The sequence below is a fragment of the Monodon monoceros genome, unplaced genomic scaffold, assembly GCF_005190385.1.
Source record: "Monodon monoceros isolate NGI ecotype Baffin Bay Population unplaced genomic scaffold, NGI_Narwhal_1 Super_Scaffold_21, whole genome shotgun sequence".
Taxonomy (NCBI): Eukaryota; Metazoa; Chordata; class Mammalia; order Artiodactyla; family Monodontidae; genus Monodon; species Monodon monoceros.
This window is the reverse complement of record NW_021703778.1, coordinates 55719884-55738752: the sequence shown is the minus strand read 5'-3', so window position 1 is coordinate 55738752 and position 18869 is coordinate 55719884. Positions and strand designations below refer to the sequence as shown.

Here is an 18869-nt window from a genome sequence, read left to right as displayed (position 1 = left end):
CCTTGAGGCTATGTTTCAATATCTTTCTTAGCAGAAAATAATACTGACCAGGACTAAGGTTGCTGGTGATAACAAAGCAGCTGATGCCCAGGAGAGCTGACCTCACAAGTAACACTTTCTCCCCTTCACCATCAGGGCTCGAGCCTGTTATACAGCTGTTGGGGCCCTAAGGACAGTCTTCTTTCCTAGGCCTCCAATCACACCTCAAATCTTAGCCTACTCCACCCCCTGAGTAGTGACAAAGCTGACAGGAGGGCAGCAGTGCGCCAGACCCTCCTCTCAACTCCTAATCACTGTTTGCTTTCCCCTTAGTGTCTCTGCAAGGGTCCTGATCACATCCCAGGGTACTGTCAAAGTGGCCCAGGAAAATGCCCACCCACATACTTCACTGGTATATCTAACACCCACTGCGCCCATCAACCACTTCTCCCACCTCTACGTGGAAGGTAAAATAATTCCAGTCCCCTACATCATACCCATGTTTTAATTCCTCATATTCAAAGAGATGTGAGAGATGTAATTGTTGGTTAGAATAAAATGGATTCAAGAGGCAGTGGAAAACATTAGTGAACAGATAATAAAAATGATCTCCCACTTTTGTATAGCCCTTTCCACTATAGTGTTTTCATCCCATTATCTGATTATATTCTCACCACAAGTCTGTGAGGTAGTTAGTGAAGTTTATTCCCATTATAGTATAGCTGAAGAACCTAAGGCTTGAGAGACTAAGTGGCTTGCCCCAAAGTCTCCCAGCTAAGAAAGTATGGAGCCAAGTGTCCAAGTTTCTTGACTCCAAATCCAGTGCTCTTCCCCCTATATAGTCTATAATTGTCAGGCAATTGAATGAATTGCCCATGATCATATACCTGCTAAGTGTTGGTGATGGGATTAAGAGTCAGCCTCCAAACCTGTTAGTATGGTGCCCTTCCACCATACCAACTAGCAGAGCCAATGTGCTCAGAATGACTACCATGGAAGATGTCAGAGAAAAGTCTAGTCTCCTTCACCCTCTCCCAAGTCAATGATGCATCACAAAACTGGGATAACCTCTGGTACGTGTACAACCTTCCTAGCATAGTGCCCAGAGGCAGGTTATAAATTCGAACCTTGCAACTCCTCCATCCATCTAATGAATGTTTGATTATAGCTGTTAGGGGAAGATGGGAAAGAGGTAAGCTGAGCAGAGCTTACTCCTACCCTTAAGCAAATCAAAACCTTTAATTTCCATCTTCCTTCCCCACAGCACTTAGCCCCTCCACTCCACTAAACTCCTGAACCACAAAACAAAATTCAATCTGACCTAGAGTTGGGAGCAAGAACAATGAATACATCCTTAAGGTTCTGGGTACTTTTCTCTCTCCAGCTTGTTACCAGGGGGCCTGATCATGTGATTTTCATCCAGAGGGCTCACCTGAGGCTCCCAAGCATTCTCACACTTTTCCTTTGCATGTGTCTCAATCCTTGAGCATTGAGGATGGCATGGTGAGTGGTGGGGATATTTTACATGAGGAGCGTAAGGGGAAACTGCTACTGGAAGGCAGAGCTAAAATATTTCTTCTTAGTTCTCTATTCATTAAAATGAAAATAGCCGTCATTGCTTCATTAGTGGAACAGAGGAAGGAAGCTTCAGAATCATGACTTAAAACCCAACTCCAGAAACAGTTCCACCGAGTACAGGTAACATAGCACAGAACAAAGTATTCACAGCTTACTGCCCCCTGCCCATTTTTGCTTATGCAATCAATACTTGAGCTAACGATGGTATCCGCTTTTCAGTAAGGCACTCTACCCCAAAACCCAGAAACACTGATCAAATTATATTAATCCAGAGTTCTCTCACCTCCTGTCTCCTTCACAGGGCCTAGAAGAGGGCTAAGTACATCATGCCCACAAAAAAAGGAAAATATCCCCAAACTCTTTTGTAAATTTTAAAGGGCTATCTTACATTTAAAACATGTTGATGCTTAAACTGGTTTCACCTTTGACTGTCTGAAATATTCTCACGGTAGTTATTCAGAACACACTGGTTTGCCTAACGCTGGTGACCTGCCAGGGGCCACCTTTCTGTCTGGAAGAGAAGCAGCTGTTCTTTTGGTTTGATGTGCCAGGCTTCCCTTAGGGAAATTGTTCTGAGGAGTATAGGCATTGGGATGCTTTCTCAGTTTTTAAATGGAGATGGGCTTTTACTGTAAGATGAACTGCGTGCTCTAAGATGGGTGAGTTGCATGAGCCCCTCCAGGTTGGTGATTCTCTACCTAACCTAGGCCCGCAGCAACTCTGAGAAGGAAAGGGGAGAGGGACTGGGAGACAGCATCTCCCTTCAATCAGGAGTCCAGCTTTGGCCAAACACCTCCTTACAGTATTTGGCGATATTTATGTACAAAATATTTATATACAATATATCCTACAAAGATGGAAGGAAGCGGCTTAATCATGTGGATGAAGATGAAAGTGCTTTCACCCATACACTTCAGGCATAGGGAGAGATTTGGTGCTGGAACAATGAAATGATTTCCAGGCTTCTGCTATTCATTCCCTAAGCGTTATCTTCCATACATGCTGGGAAATTTGGTGGTTGGTGACATAAGCCACAAACTCTAGGGAGTGATTTCACATTTCACCTGGGCCTGAAGCAACTCTAAAAAGGACAAGGGAAGTGGGTCTGGGGAGAGAGTATCTCCCTTCAATCAGTGGTCCAGATGCAGTCAAATACCCAGTTAGATATCTGGATATTTGGCAACATGCACACACGCACACACACACACGCGTGCGCGTATTTACATTATGCCCTACCAAGATGAAGGGAAGGGATTTAATCATGCTGATGAGGATAAAAGTTTCCCTTATACACTTCTGGCAGATGGGGAGATGTAGCGCTGAACTAATTATATGATCTCTCTAGACTTCCAAAATGTATCTCCTAAAAGTCATCTTCCACATATGCTGTGATGGGTGTTGGTAATAGGAGCCTGCGAGTCCAGGTGAGTGATTTTACACTTAGGGTGGGCCTGTACAAGTCTAAAAGGGGAAAGAAGGTGGTCTGGGGAGAGATGATCTCCTTTCAATCAACTGTCCAGATGTCGCCAAATATCTCGATATAATATTTGGCAAAATGCATACATATAAAAATATTTTATATACATTATGCCCCACCATGATGGATGGTAAGGGATCAATCATGCTCAGGATCACGAAAGAGCTTCTACTTACACACACTTGGCAGACAGGGAAATGAAGTCCTAGGCTAATTAAATGATTTATAGGCTCCCCGAAATGTAAGTTTATCTCCTAATAGTTATATGAATACTCATGGAAATGTCACCTTTCGAGCTACTACAAAAACACAGGTAACGATAAGATAAACTGATTAATAATAAACATTTGATTTAACAGACTCTATATACATGTGACCCAACTATTTTATAAGCTAAAAACAGTGCTAAATTTTGACAATATCCCATTATCTTGCTTTAATACTATCGACAACTGCAGCACAGTCACTATCAAGTCCTCGTTTTTTTTCTTGCTTTCTGACACGGTTTGCCAAGAATTGCTTTAGCCCCCGGTCCACAGCACCTTGGGGCTGCAGGGGACACTCCGTAGGATCCAAGATTTCTTAGGGATGAAGGCAAGAAAGAGAGTAAATGAGAAAAGAAAGGAAAAAGCCTTACTTAGAGGGGCATGTCAGCGACTCTGCACTTAAACGTATTTGCAACAAATCTAAAGGGATAGGAGAAAGACAACTAAGAGATGTGTCTTCCCTGGCAACATGGTAACCAAAACATGTATACAAAAAGAAGAAGAAGGAGAGGGAGAGGGAGGGGGAGAGAGAAAGGGAGAGGGAGAGGAAGAAGAGGAAGAAGAAGGAGGAGAAGAGCTGTATACATTTACCCAGTGGTGTGCTGCTGAATGTTTATTAACCAGCAAACTGGGGGTAGGGGAGATTTGTAATCTTTGCTAATTTCCATGGTATAAATACTCCCACCAACAAGAAGTACTGAACTTCTGAGTTGGGAAGAACTACTGAGTTGGGCAGAGATGTTTAAGCTCACACCATGATACAGTATTTCTGCCATACAGACACAGTAAGTGCAAATACTCTCAGGAGTATGAAAAATAGTAAAGTGTATTTTTGAGTGTTACTTTTGTTTTTTAACATAATTTATTTAATTGTAAGTGCATGTCATTTACTTTTTAATAATGGTTGTGTTTCACAACCAGTTTACAAAATTCTTGATAATTTAATAATGAGTAAGCCTGTGAGTTGACTCTAACATACCACACCTAAGTGAGTCAGAGCGAAAGAAAAAATCAGACTGAAAACTGTCCAGTAGTAGTTGCTACATAGATAGATAGATAGATAGATAGGGAGTTGCAGTAGAAAGCTAGTTAAAGGATTTTTAGGCTTTCCAAAATTCAACACGCTCTGCTCATTATTCCCTCAAAAAGTATAAAATATTCTTATGTCTCAAAGGATTTTATTTTGTTTTCTTCTATTTTCTTTTCCAAAGGATTTTAGAGATAGAGATGTGGGCACTTATAATACAGGTAAATGTTCAATCTTATAAGGGCTTTCCATCCTAAACAGTTTCCACGTGCTTTATAAACTAACTAGAATAATATATGAATTGTTTTTTCAGTTATTTGTTTTACTGCTATCAAGCAACTCAGGAACATTCAATTACTTAGTAAATTCTGGATTGGGCCCACCTTCTGCCTGAGTCAGCAACTTCTTTAGTTGTCACCAGGACAAAGGATGTCACCTTTACAAGGCTCAGAATTATAAGGAAAAGAAGAAAAAAAGAGAAAGAGTTGGAGGGAAAGGAGGTGGGGAAGGGAGGCAGAGGTGCCTAAGGCAATGTCAGAGGGTCACCAAGTCCAGCCTCAGGCACTGACAGTTGTGAGCTGGTGTCAAAGGCTGCAGTCACATGTTTCCTTAGCTTAATATCGCACTGCTGCACTGCTAGACGAAAAGATTCATGCATCTACCATGCAATCATCTCAATTGTACTTTCATAGGCTTTGTCCTTGGGATGACAAACATCTGGATAAATGATAATTCACATTTTTTCCTGATGTTTGAAAATGTCTGGATGGATCATGCCACGTGGACAAAATCTGTATAATTAACTTGAATGTTCACATTTCATCCTGTGATCTTGTTGCCCTAAAGACAAAGCAATAAATGCTTCTAAAATTTGCCAAAATAATGCAATCATGTGTAACAGACAACCTTAAGGTGTGATTATTATTGTTTTATTTAGGAATGTACTATTTTGAAAGCTTCCCTCTTGCTAAAATTTAAAAATTTGCCATCATGGCTGGAAAACTTTAAAACATCTTTGTAAAAAGTTATCCATAGAGTGATGTTAAAGATCAAATTACGTGGAATAATCAGTAAAAGTAGGTATGCTAATTCATTTCGCTACTTGTGAGTCTGGTTTGAAGCTATTTTTATGGGTGAAAGAATATTTCATACCTATTTGCTAAAGCTATGCTTACGTATCTTAATGCTGTCTTCTTTTTATGAAGATGACACCACTGATCTTCAACCAGTAGGGCATGTGCATTTAGTGATTTTTCTGGAACTAAGGGAGAATCTGTGTTAAGTTGGTCACATTTTTTCACCCAGTGAAAGATTGGCAATACTAACTTCGTATGTGGTCAGCAGAACACTTCTGATGTATTTAGCCTAACTCAAAGCTATGCATGTAAACAGAGATAGGCCTCTATCTTAATCACAGTTACAAACACATTTATGTACTAAGTTCCTTTCCTTTAAAAAAAAAAAAGTTCATGTAAGAAAGCAAGACCACCCAATAGGAAAGTCACTAAACCATTTTCAATTGTCACCCACTAAGATCTGCATAAGTCCGTTGGTGCAAGTTGCCAGAGGTGCCCATGAGCAAATAAAACAATCGTATATGTTTAAAAATCCAAGACAAATACGTAGTGCTAAAAAAGAATAACAATTAAATTATTAGTTGTGTGGTTAACGGAAATGAACAACCTTTGATAAAATGGTCCCAATGGAGAAGGAGAAGAGCTTTTGTTTTGAAATTGCCACCATGGTGAAATTGCCACTTCCTCTTCTTGTGGAAGTTTATCTTCGGTCTCCTTCAACTCGCTTTTTACGAACTAGGTGAGAAAGAAAGGTTTAAACAGACAAAATGAAGGCATATTCCTTAAACTTCAGACAAACAAAAATAATCACACAGAATAGCAATCTCACACACTCGAGAACACAGTTATCAAAAATTTCAACATTTAATTACCCGTGGCAATAAATGGAAATGACAGACTAGTCCAGGGCCTTTTGTAATTTACTTTCAAATAAAGCTAAGTCTGATAGTTGGGGACTTGAATGTTAGAGCTCTCCCATTTCTATGGAGTAGAAGGTCCAGAACAAACCCACGAAACAGTGAACTTCTAAATATTTTCGTGTCTACTTATCCACAACACATCTTCTCAGCTTCTGTGTAACTCAGTCACCAACTGGCTGTAACTAACTCCCCAGGATGACACAGTCACAATTCTGATTTTGGACTGAAAACCAAGAGGAGCTGCAAACAGAAATTTAAAGTTTCTAAATCTGTTTTAAATGAAAACTTCGAAGTATCAACCTCCAAGGAAGGTAGGATTCAGATGGCTAGCAAACTCAAGAGATTAAGCATCCTTTAATCTGGTACTTAGTATCAAAGAAGCTGCCCTGACTGCCTTCCCAGTTTCTGCAACCCTCTTCTTCCCCCTTTCACCTCCCCACCTGCAGGCTCCTCTGGTGGATAAGAAGAGGGCTGCTCCAATCTTCCTGGATTTGGCAAAAAAAAAAAAAAAAAAAAAAGAAGGTGCCCTGGCTGTGGCCCTGCCTCAACTTCCCACTTTAAATAGCCCAGCCTGCTCCTGCCCGGCTGCAGAAAATTCAACAAAAGCTGTTGTCCACAGCTGCCGCTCCTGGTCTCAGGACTGCCTCTCCATTTACTTCAGACCTCTTGTTTTGCCTTTTTTCTTTGCTCTCTGTGTTGTTCAGATGAGGACCCATGTGTTTTCCCAGGAATCTTCCAACTGCTGCTCTAATCATGCCCCAAAGCCCTATTTGCTGGGCTGCCCCTTGAGCCTCACTCTTTGCACCTTGGAGGCAAGCATTGCCATATGCCTGGCCAGCCTCTGGGTGCCATACACTGAACCTTTGCTGGGCCTCAGGGTCTTAGGCAGCAAACTGGACACTAACGTGTACCTGCCCCCTTCCGGTTCTAACCCTTAACTTCCATCTTGTCCACCATCTGAACCCTCTCCATGGCCAGCACTATACTTGGTGGGACACCTTGTCCAGTTTCCCTGTCCAAGGTCTGGCATTCTGTCCCTGAACCTCAAACTGGGGACTGAGCTGTGTTATTGGCAGACTGCTTGCCAGCCGGACTATCTGCACCTGGATGGTCTTGCTGCACTCTGCTTCAGGTGGCTGGGATGTCCCCAGAACGAGCCCTCCCAATCAGTCCCATTCTTCTGTGCTGGGGTTGACCAGGACATGCCCCACCTCATTCTAACAGAAGTCCTCAGCAAAGAGTGGGTAGCAGGAAAGATTAAACACAGGCTAACTCAAAAAGCTACTTCTGAGCTTAAACTTTAAAAAACATAGCTCTGTTAGGTCATTTCACATGTAAATCACCAATAACCATACTTAAACCCAAGTACAAAAGCACAGTCAGGAGTCACACATAAGTGAATTAGGAATTTCCACGTCACTGTGTCCATCTTGTGGTGTAGATAACAGAGGGTGATTACATGTAAGAAGTAAGTAAAAGAGAAGTAAATGCACAAAGGAAATCAAGCAAAAATCAAAGCCTGTCTGGAAAAAAAAAGAACAAACAGCTCCTCTTGAAAGAATGCTACAATAAAACCTAAACACTGTGAAGATGTTGAGGAGTCCTATGGCAATGTAATGTGCTTCGGATGAAGGGCTGACACCAAAGGCCAGTGGAAAGGTATCTGTGAGATGTTACATCTGAAGTGGAGAAATGAATGGTCATCCCGCTCTTCTAATTGCTAACAGCACATATTGTGGCTGCATTACCCAGGTCATTATTCTTTGTGATGGCAGCTGCCACTCTTGTTCGTGGTCCTTGCTTGGTAAACTGATATCCAAACTTGAGGATCCTTGAATTCTCCTCGAGCATCTGGGCAATTTCCATCTCTACGGCTGTTCCCAACTGCTGTCTCTGATTGCACGTGTGGACACATACAGAGAATGGCCAAGAAGGAAGAGGAAACAGTTACTCGCATGGGAAAGATGCATGGCTATTTGTTGGACAAAAAGGCAAAAGTCTCAAATTGAAAGGGACAAAATCACTTGAGGTGTTTTCTCTCATACAGTTATTGAGACCTGTTCCTTGTGGAGAAGCAAAATCCAACAGACAGCTGAATCTGCTGGCGTGTTAAACTGAAAAGACTAAGCAAATTATTTATGAAGGAAAAGGCAATTCCAGATGTAAAATTAAAGCAAAACTAATACTTGGTGTTTCCAATTACCCCAGTATCTGCTGTTTGAACAAAGGGTATTATTTTTTAATAGTGACACTGTCTTATAGCAATCAATCCAATTACAGAATTTTCTATTCTGGGGTCCATATCCAAAAATAACTGAAGATGGGCCATTCTCTCCCAACAGTCTCACTAGGAGATCCTCAAGAGGCTTTATTAAAGTGGTTTGAACTGTAGCTAGTTGAATTATCGAACACTGAAGGGGTTATTGGACTACAGGAAAATCCCCTAAGTTTTTTGAGTTGGTGGAAAGAGGTTTTTTGTCTGTTTGCTTTTTAAGTTGAGACATAGAATAATAATTTAAAAAGTAGAGTTAAAAAATGGGGCATGTACATTTAGGATTTTACAGTTAAATTTAAGGAACACAGTATATTGTTTCATACTATATTCATTAATTTTTTTAGAAAGTACAAAGAAAAGACAAACAAAAAAAGTATATAAAATATAAAAGCTCCCTTTCCCCGGTATTCCCACTCCCCATACAGAAAGCCAGTTCGGCATGTAGTCTTTGAAACATTTTCTGTGCATTCATATGTCTACATAATCACATTTACATCTATGCTTTTTTTCACATAAATGGGTCACACTAGCATATTGTTCTGAAACATGTTTTTATTCTTCATTTAACATTAAGAACATCTTTTCATGTAGGTAAGTATGTTTCCCTCATCCTTGTAAACAATTGTGCAGCATTGTATTGTAGTAAGTGATCATAATTTATTTAGCTTTGCTCTACTGACTGCTACATTCCTTTCCATTCTTATTCCAAACTATGCTATGGTGAACTTCCCTTGCACACAAAGTACGTCCTGGGGCATTTCTGCCAGTGTGCCTGTAGGGCAAATTATAGCTGGGCCCAAGAGTAAGCATGTTTCAAATTTTGATAAATTACTGACTTACCCTCAAAGGTTGTGACAATTTTTACTCCTGCTGATAGTGTTGGAGAGCTAGTGTTCCCTACTTTAGCCAACATGGGATATTATGAATCTTTTTCACGTTTTTCAATCTAAGGGGTAAAAATTTATTTTACTTGTATTTATTTACTTGCTTTAATTTGCATTTCTCAAATTATGACTAAGAACAATTAATTTTCTTTTGCATTTGTATTTCTTTGTTTGGAAACCACCAACCTCTATCATTTGTATATTTTTCTACCAGCGTGTGGTTCCTGTTTTTAAAATGTATATGTTAGGAAATTAGCCCTTCGTCAAACATGCTAAAAAAACTTTGCTCAGTTTGTCTTTTGACTTTCTGATTAAGACCTTTCTTCATTTTCATACAGTCAAATTTATTAGTCTCTTAGATTTTATGTCATGTTGAGGAAGCCTCTCTACTTCTCATTTCTTCCATTTGTTTTATGATTTCTTATATTTTAGTATTTAAATCTTCATTTTACCTGGAATGAATTCTAGTAGAAGAATTAAGATACAGCCCCAACCTAATTTTGTTCCAAAATGCTAGTGAGTCACAACATGGTAAATCAACTATTCGCCAATAGAAATTTTTAAAAAAATGCGAGTGAGTAGACCCACCATCTTTTACTTCATTCTTTCCCCGCTGAGTTGAAATACTACCTTGCTGCAAAATTCTCAGGTGTACTTGGGTGTGTTTCTGGACCCTATAGCTTTGCCAAGTCTATGTCTGTGCCTGAATCATGCAATTTTGATTAAATATATTAAATATATATATACACACACCTTTTAAATATATTAAAATGTGTAATACATTAAAAGATATATTTAAATATATATATATATATCTTTTAAATTTGGAAAATTTAAGTATTGGGCAGATGAAGAAGAAAAGTTAATGGAGGAATTTTTGTGTTCTAGGCAAGTTCCAAGGCTTAACTCTGTTCCTCTTCTTTCTTTTCATTCAGCAACCTGTCAAACGAGTCTCTCCCCAAGAAATGAACAAAATGTGACATTTCAAGTCAGAAAATAACAATTCTGGGTATCCAAAGTACAGAGATTGCTGTTCTCAGCAGTGTAGGGCCATGGGAGCGAGAGGCAGCAAAAAGGTGGAGATACTGACCTCAGAGTTTCATGAGCAACTTTAGTTCATGACACACTTTCAAACAACAGGGCTGTATTAGAGATTGAGACTTGAGCTAAGGTCGGGGCTGCCATAGTTACGGCTTATGCCCCCGGGGTGGGCCAAACGTGCTATCCAAGGGCAGAAGGAGCTCAAGATGGATGTAGCTGACTGAGAGGGATGACATAACACCCCTCTATTTCCCCTCACAAATCTTAGGCATTTGGAGTCTTAGATTTGGGTAATATACAGCTTGAGCATGCTGTGATGATAAAAGGATATAAGAGCCAAAGAAAATTATATTGGGAGGAGGGCATATAAAAGAAGGGGAGAAAGTAATATAGCATAGAGCATCTTTCTTTCTTAGCCTGAGTCTTTTTTTTTTTGATTTGAGATCTTTTGTGTTGTATAAACCCAGGGCAACAAATGGGCACCAAAATTTCTTATAATTTGGATGTTTCTCTTTTTAATTTTAAGTCACTAAATACAAAGAAAAAGAAACAAAAGTTAAGCACATAGTCCTTCAGATCACTTTTTTTGTGACCTTTTTTCTCTATTCAAATTTATTTAGCAGTTACCCATTTCATTAATATGCATCACTGATTGCTCGTCTCACAGGGGCACCTGACTAAATCATCACTTGTTTACCTGGAGCTTAGTTATGGCAGCTCACGCCAGTGCTGGATTCTCAGCAGGCCTTCATTTCGGTGCAGCTGCCTGCTGCAATGATGCTAAATTGGTCTCAGCTGCTGGCCCTTCCTGAGGAAACTGTCTTAGAGATTATTTTATTTCAAACCCTTCACTGTACAGATACGGAAACTGAGGTCTACTTCTAACAGTCTATGAGTCAATGAAGAAAATTTGGATGGAAGAGAAGTTATGAGTCTGAATTTCCTTTATTGGAATAAAGCAAATAACTTTTCCAGTTGCTTTAGAACTTAACACTTTCTTATCATAAGTAAAGAGAAGCCATTTCAGAGGCATATTGAGAGTTGAAAAATTACACAAATCCACCCCTAGATGACTGAGGATGGGAGAGGAGGTTTGATGCTTCAGACGGATTTAAGAGAGCAGATTTTATATTTCAGGGTCTTCTTCACATGCATTCTAAAAAGCTACTCTATTCTAAATTTTCAGGATTTCAGCTCATTTAATAGGTATAAGGTTGCCAGATAAAATACAGTTAAATTTGAATTTCAGATAAACAGTGAATTATTTTTAGTACAAGTATGTCCCATGAAACATTTGTGACATACTTATACTAAAAAATTATTTGTTATTTATTGAAATTCAAATTTAACTGTATTTTATCTGGCAACCCTAACTAGGTAGTATCTTACAAGGAACTGGTAACAAATTACCTGGAACATTATTTCAGATATGGGGTTTCACAATGGCCTGAACCAACACAGAAAGTTAAACATACTTTGGAATGAGGTATCCAATTCTGTCTTAGCACTCCTGGAAATACTTACGAAGAGTCCTCATAACTTCCTCCTGACACTAGCCTATTTGATATATACCCCTGAGCTATCACTTCTTTTCACTCACTTAATATTTCCCTCTAGCTTGTTTTCCTACTCTCCCACTCCCTAATTTACTAGCAGCTGGACACATTAGGATACACAGGAGCAAGCTTCCTAAGTGTGTACAGCCACGTGTGCACATTCCCAGGGATTCACTCCACACCTCTGCAAGGGAAAGCTGTTTTGATAATGCATCCCTTCTAGGGAGGGTGAGAGTGAGGGCGTACCTATCTCCTGGTGGGGTTCCCCTGCTCCCCCGGCAACAAGGCTCAGGAGGAGTCTAGGGACAGAGGACCTGCACCGAAACAGCCCACTTGTTCTGGTTAGCAAAAAAAAAAAAAAAAAAAAAGGAGAGTAGAGGGCTTCCCTGGTGGCATAATGGTTGAGTCCGCCTGCCGATGCAGGGGACACGGGTTCGTGCCCCAGTCCGGGAAGATCCCACATGCCGCAGGGCGGCTGGGCCCGTGAGCCATGGCCGCTGAGCCTGCACGTCCGGAGCCTGTGCTTCGCAACGGGAGAGGCCACAACAGTGAGAGGCCCACGTACCGCAGAAAAAAAAAAAAAAAAAAAAAGGAGAGTAGAACTATTCATGTGATCTGCTGGGGGTCTCCAGGCTTAGGCAATAGTCTTGGGTGGGACCCTGGGGCTTCATTACATCTTGGAGGGTCTAGACCAGGGATTTTCCTAGACATGCAGGGGTCACTCACTTCCCCTACTGCCCGTCCCGTCACCCCACAGGGGAATGCTCACAGCACAAGTCTCCTTGCTTTCTCCTCTCTCTGGTCCATTCCAAGGCCCTTTATTCCAACTATACAGTGTCTAGACCTCGCAGATTCACTGAATCCCACTGCAGACACGTCCCTGTAGCCAAAGGGGAAGGGCACAGCATCATGCTGAGAACTGAGAGTTGCTGTCTGAGAGCAGCAACCAGCTGAAACCAGTAGAGCGACTACAGCAACACTGTAGGCTGATGCTGGGAAAAAGAGGTCTTCGGGGTTACAGGAGGGGGTGGTTCCAGGGAAAAGCGGCTTGCTTTGGCTGTTGGTGGGACCTGGAGCAATGCTGCAGCACAGCCAGGATTGTGATCACACTGTGGGTGTGGCCTACTACTCTAAGCCAGGCCATCTACTAGAACCCCGAGTCCTTGAAACAAGGCTCTGTGTCCAGCACCAGACAGCAGGAGCTTGGCTCTGGCAGGCTCCAACCAAGGACAAGGAGTCTGTTTCTGGGTGTGGCCATTCTGCTTTTCTCATAGTCTCTGTGAGAGGCAAGAGCAAGGCTGGGGCAGGACTGCGCTGAAGTTCCTGCTAAGAGGCAAGGATGATGAAGGCTGAACAAAACAGCTGTCAACACCTCTGCCCCCATCTCCTCTTTTTCCTCCTCTGGTTCCTGACTAGCGCAGGGCTGGGGAGAGCTTTCTGTCTCAGGCTTCCCCACTGTGCACCGTTTAATTACTAACATGCTCTCCCACACACCCTCCACACGCCGGAAGCTGTCAAAATTTACCAGAAAGCCAGAACATCAAGTTAAGTCACAGAACTTTGTCTTTTAACTCCCTCCACTGTGGTATTCCTCCCTTTCACATGTACCCTGTGCATTAACTCACCTGGTTGTCGATCTTGATCTCTGTCAAGGTGTCATTTTCTTTGAGTGCCTCTACAAGGGCCAGGATCCCAGTACCAGTGATAAAATTGGATTCTATGTTTAGACTTTTCAAGGTCTTGTTTACTTTTAGCATATCTGCAAAAGCCTTATTATGTGAAAAAGAAAATAACCATTAGTGTTTCTGAAGATTTATTTACTAAGCTTCCCACCCCCACATTAAATACATATTTTTTACAGTACTTAAAGAAAACCTTAGTTAAATCATACTTTCACCTCCAAGTAACAAAGATAATAATTAAAAAATGCAATAAAGGTAGTTCAGTTCAGCAGTCCAGGCTTATGAATTGCACATACATGCAAAACTAAAAAAAAAAAGGATACTGACATAGAATTAACAACTTTGTTTTATTAAGTAAGGACATTAAAAAAAAACTCACTACCATCTGTTATCACTGTCAATTTTTTTTTTGAGAAAAGGCATTTTAACATTAGGAAAAATAGAAAGGACATAATCTCAGAATTATTTCATTTTTTCCCTTTTACTATGAATGGATAAAAAATTTTTATCATTGACTAGCATTTGGGCACTACTTCAGGTCGTCACAAATCAGGATTTTTCAAAGATAACTTTTGGAACAAAATCAACACTCAGAGTGGTAGAACCGCTGAAGACTCGTCCCAGTTCAAGACAGCAGACTGCACACATGAACCCGTCTGCTCCCTTTATTCCCAAAGTTTCCCACTGTCATGAAGAAAAGATATAATTTTTAAGTGGCTGGAACTCTCACAGTGCAAGAAAACAAAAAAAGAGGGCCATTATCTTGAAGAATTGCTAAAACACAGAAAACAGAAAGACTGGTGGAGAAATTAGCATAAAATTGCCTGAGGTGCCAGAGGTAAGAGCTGGTTAGGGCGCCTCATTAAAGAGCTGCCTCAGGAACAGGTGGATCAGCTAGAGCAGGTGGCGAGCACACCATCCCTCCCTGCGGCTTCAAAAAGAGCAACTGCCTGCATAACCATCAGTGAGATATCTCCCAGGAAGAGGCTCTAGTGAGGGTGCTAGGTCCCAAGAGAGAAGCTGTGCAGAAACTGAGGCACCTCCAGATCTTCCACCAGATACTGTGTCGGAGAAGGGAGAGGAGAGGCGGCCATTGCCCAGGAAGGAAATATACTGAAATGTATCCCTTGCAGAGTGAAGCCCGACAACCTGGAGCACTTGCAGAGTACTCCCTGGTTGCCTGCCAGCTTCTCATGCACACACTGCAGAGAAGTCCACCTATCAATTCACCTGCCTGCTTACAAAAGCACTCACTCATTCATTCATTCATTCAACCAGAAAAGACTATTTATCAGGCTTCTACTGTGTGCAAGCAGTAGAGAAAACAAAAATCCCTGTTCTAGGGAGCTTATATTTGAGTAGGAGGGGCAGAGTCAATAATTAATAAATAAAATATATGGCCTGTCAGCTGGTAACAAATAGAGAAACATAAAGGGGCTTCCCTTATAAGGGAGAGAGCTGTTGGTGAACCAGATCGACATAACAGGAGAGGAAACAGTCCTAGTTTACACAAATCAGTTTTGTTCTCTAACTGAAAATATGACCAGGCAACTAATGATTACTAGACATATTAGGAAAACCAACACCATGAAAGAGAAAAGCCAAGTTGACCAAACAGGAGAACATGCCATACAGGGAACAGAGATTATTCAGAAAACATAAATATGTAAAACTTCTAATTGCTATAGTCTCTCTCCACCCTGCCCTACTTCAAAAAAAAAAAAGAAAAGAAGGGTTTCCCTGGTGGCACAGTGGTTGAGAGTCCGCCTGCTGATGCAGGGGACACGGGTTTGTGCCCTGGTCCAGGAATATCCCACATGCCGCGGAGCGGCTGGGCCCGTGAGCCATGGCCGCTGAGCCTGCGCGTCCGGAGCCTGTGCTCCGCAACGGGAGAGGCCACAGCAGTGAGAGGCCCGCGTACAGCAAAAAAACACAAAAAAACAACAAAAAAAAAAAAAGAAAAGAAAAGAAAAAGGAGAAAGAAAAAACATTGTAGCCATAAAATAAATAAATAGGGCTTCCCTGGTAGCGCAGTGGTTGAGAATCCGCCTGCCGATGCAGGGGACACGGGTTTGTGCCCCGGTCCGGGAGGATCCCACATGCCGCGGAGCGGCTGGGCCCGTGAGCCATAGCCGCTGAGCCTGCGCGTCCGGAGACTGTGCTCCGCAACGGGAGAGGCCACAACAGTGAGAGGCCCGCGTACCGCAAAATAAAAATAAATAAATAAATCTGGCTATTACATATATTTTAAAAAAGAGGACAACAAACAAGAAAAAGTTTTGAAAATCTGTGCTACATTGAAATGTTAAAAAGCAATGGGCATTTAGAATTATAAAATGATCATGGCTGAAGAGCAAGTTGGTGATCTAGAATACGGAACTGAGGATGTTTTAAAAAATGTAGAGTAAAAGACAAAGAGAAAATACAAGAGAAATGTTAGGAGGTGCGGAGGGAAAGATCCAGAAGCTCAACATTCATCTTATTGGAGTTTCAGAAGGACCATAAAAAAGACAACAGAAAGGAAGAAACTATAAAATAATAGGGAAAAATTTCCCAGAGTTGAAGAAAGCTTCAAGTTTTTATCTGAAAGAACCTGCTGGATGCTCAGCAGACTAAATAAAAGACTATGTGGGCACATACAGATGAAATTTCAGAACTCCAGGAGAAAAGAGAGAGTCCTAAAAGTTTTTCGCAAGAAGAATTTACTCACAAAGGAACAAGAATCAGGCTGCCATTAGTCACCAGATTTTAAGGCCCATGAGAACAGAGATTCATATATTTATACAGCCAGATAATTGTAAATGCTGGTGATGTTTTAATGTTTTTGGAGTCAATCTATATACATAACAGAATATAATGACATAAAATGTATAAAGCTCAAATGCGTGAAATGATAGAATAACTACAATTCAGAGGTAGAAAGGAAGGAGGAATAGAAGGTAGAGTGAGTACAGAACTGCCCTCATCTTTTCTAATGGAGAATCAAAAATTGTCTAAGATAATTGATCAAAAATATAAGTGCAGGGCTTCCCTGGTGGCACAGTGGTTGAGAGTCCGCCTGCCGATGCAGGGGACACGGGTTCGTGCCCCGGTCCTGGAAGATCCCACATGCCACGGAGCGGCTGGGCCCGTGAGCCATGGCCGCTGGGCCTGCGCGTCCGGAGCCTGTGCTCCGCAACGGGAGAGGCCACAACAGTGAGAGGCCGGCGTACCAAAAAATAAAAAATAAATAAGTGCATGTATATTAGTGCTCTTCTACCCTGGTTCCATATTAGAATGACCTGGAAGCTTTAAAAAATATAGCAGTGCTTGGGCCCCACCCCAGATGAATTAAATCAGAATCTCAGGCTTTGGCCTGGACAGTTGTTTTTTTTGTTTGCTTTGTTTTTTGTTATTGAAGTGTAGTTGATTTACAACTGCATTTTTGAAAAGCTCTCCAGGTAACTAATGTTCAGCAAGGATTGAAAACCACTTTAATTAAAGTCATACAATGAGAAGGATGAAAAATAAACTGCTAACAGTGATTGCTCTGGGGAGTAGAACGAGGAACTTCTGAACTATTTTAACTGCTTTTATGGCAGAAAAGACAAGAAGAAGGAATCCAACTTGGGACAAGAACAGGGTTTCCGACCTCGGGTCTATTGCCATGAAGCTGGATAATTCTTTGTTGTGGGAGGTTGCCCCGTGTATCGTAGGAGGTTTAGCAGTCTCTGAGACCCACGAAATGCCAACAGTACCCCTCCCAGTCATGACAACCCAAAATATCTCCAGACACTGCCAAATGTTCCTAGAGGGCACAATCACCCTGAGGTGACAATCACTGGCCTAGAAGAACAATCCTGTGTATTAGTCAAGCAGCTGCCTGAACTACCAGGAAGCTCAAGGATTTGGACTGATGCTATTGTACACCATGTAAATTAAAGTGCATTTATTCAGTGCTAGGTCTTTAGTTAGAATTAAGTGTATGCATTTTAATTAGAGCCCCAGAAGGGAATGCATCAAGCCTTTCCTTATGGATGCTGCAAGCTTTGGGATTTACCTCTATTACTAGAATAGCAAAATGTCAGAGCAATTAGGCCTTTGTAAAAAAGTTGCAGGACCTCCTGGCAAGTAGCCACGATCCTGCCAATTTCTTTTAAACTTGAGAAAACACTTTTCACATACTGAACAAAACAGGGAAGAGAGATCCAGCCAAACATAACCCTGGGCTGTAGGCCCAGGTTCACCACAGTTCAGCAAATATTTGAGCATCTATTACATGTGCTGGGGATAATAACATTAGTAAAACGAAGACTAGATTTCTTAAAGGTTACGTAAATAATTAGAGTAGAAATACATTTTTAAAGAGAAGGTTTTGCTTTCAGTACTTTATAGAATTGCCCAGAAAAGCAGTTTCATGCACTGTCCAAACCTGTACTATTCCAGTGGTAGCCACAGGACACAGGTGGCTATGAAGCCCTTAAATAGCACCTGTTCTGAATCAATATGTGCTTGAATTTTAAATGTTTTTAAATGTAAAACATGCATTGGATTTCAAAGATGTAGTATGGAAAAAATACTGTAAAAGACTTCATTACATCTTCACATTACATTTTGAAATGATGATATTTTGGATACGGTAGTTTGAATAAAATACATTATTAAGTTTAATTTCACCATTTTTTTTTTAATGTGGTTACTGGAAAATTTAGTTACACATGTGGCTTACATTTGTGGTTCTCATTTTATTCCTATTGGACAGTGCTGTCCGAAACTTCTGATTTTTATGTGGCATACCTGTTAATAATATGTAATAGCATTTTTTTTACATATTTGGGCCTTTTCTCTACATCGGCATTCATTACTATGGCAAGTTTCATTAATACTCCCTGCTATAGGTGTGGTTATATGGAAGTGCTTGGAGCATGGCAAACTGAATTCGATTACAGGTCACTTAAGTTTGCTTCCTGGCTTGGCCACATGCTGCGTAATCTTAGTTAAATTACTCAAACTCTGAGCCTCTGTTGCCACATCTGTAAAATGGGGATAATGTCATCTCACATACACATAGCTGGCCTATATTCACAATAATCCCACAAGTACTTTGTTGAATCTGTTTCTGAACCTTA

The 18869-nt window shown here is 41.0% G+C and overlaps 1 protein-coding gene across 1 annotated transcript in view; it reads right to left on the bottom strand.

Moving 5' to 3' along the window:
* Positions 1 to 5823: 5823 nt before the first annotated feature.
* Positions 5824 to 18869, bottom strand: part of TMOD2 (tropomodulin 2) — a 47004-nt gene continuing 33958 nt past the window's right edge. The window contains exons 8-10 of the mRNA XM_029239430.1: positions 13705 to 13848; positions 8072 to 8216; positions 5824 to 6138 (exon numbers count right to left, since the gene is read on the bottom strand). Of these exons, the coding sequence (XP_029095263.1) occupies positions 6104 to 6138; positions 8072 to 8216; positions 13705 to 13848 (324 nt within the window). The 3' untranslated portion in view covers positions 5824 to 6103. The remainder of the gene's footprint in view (positions 6139 to 8071; positions 8217 to 13704; positions 13849 to 18869) is intronic.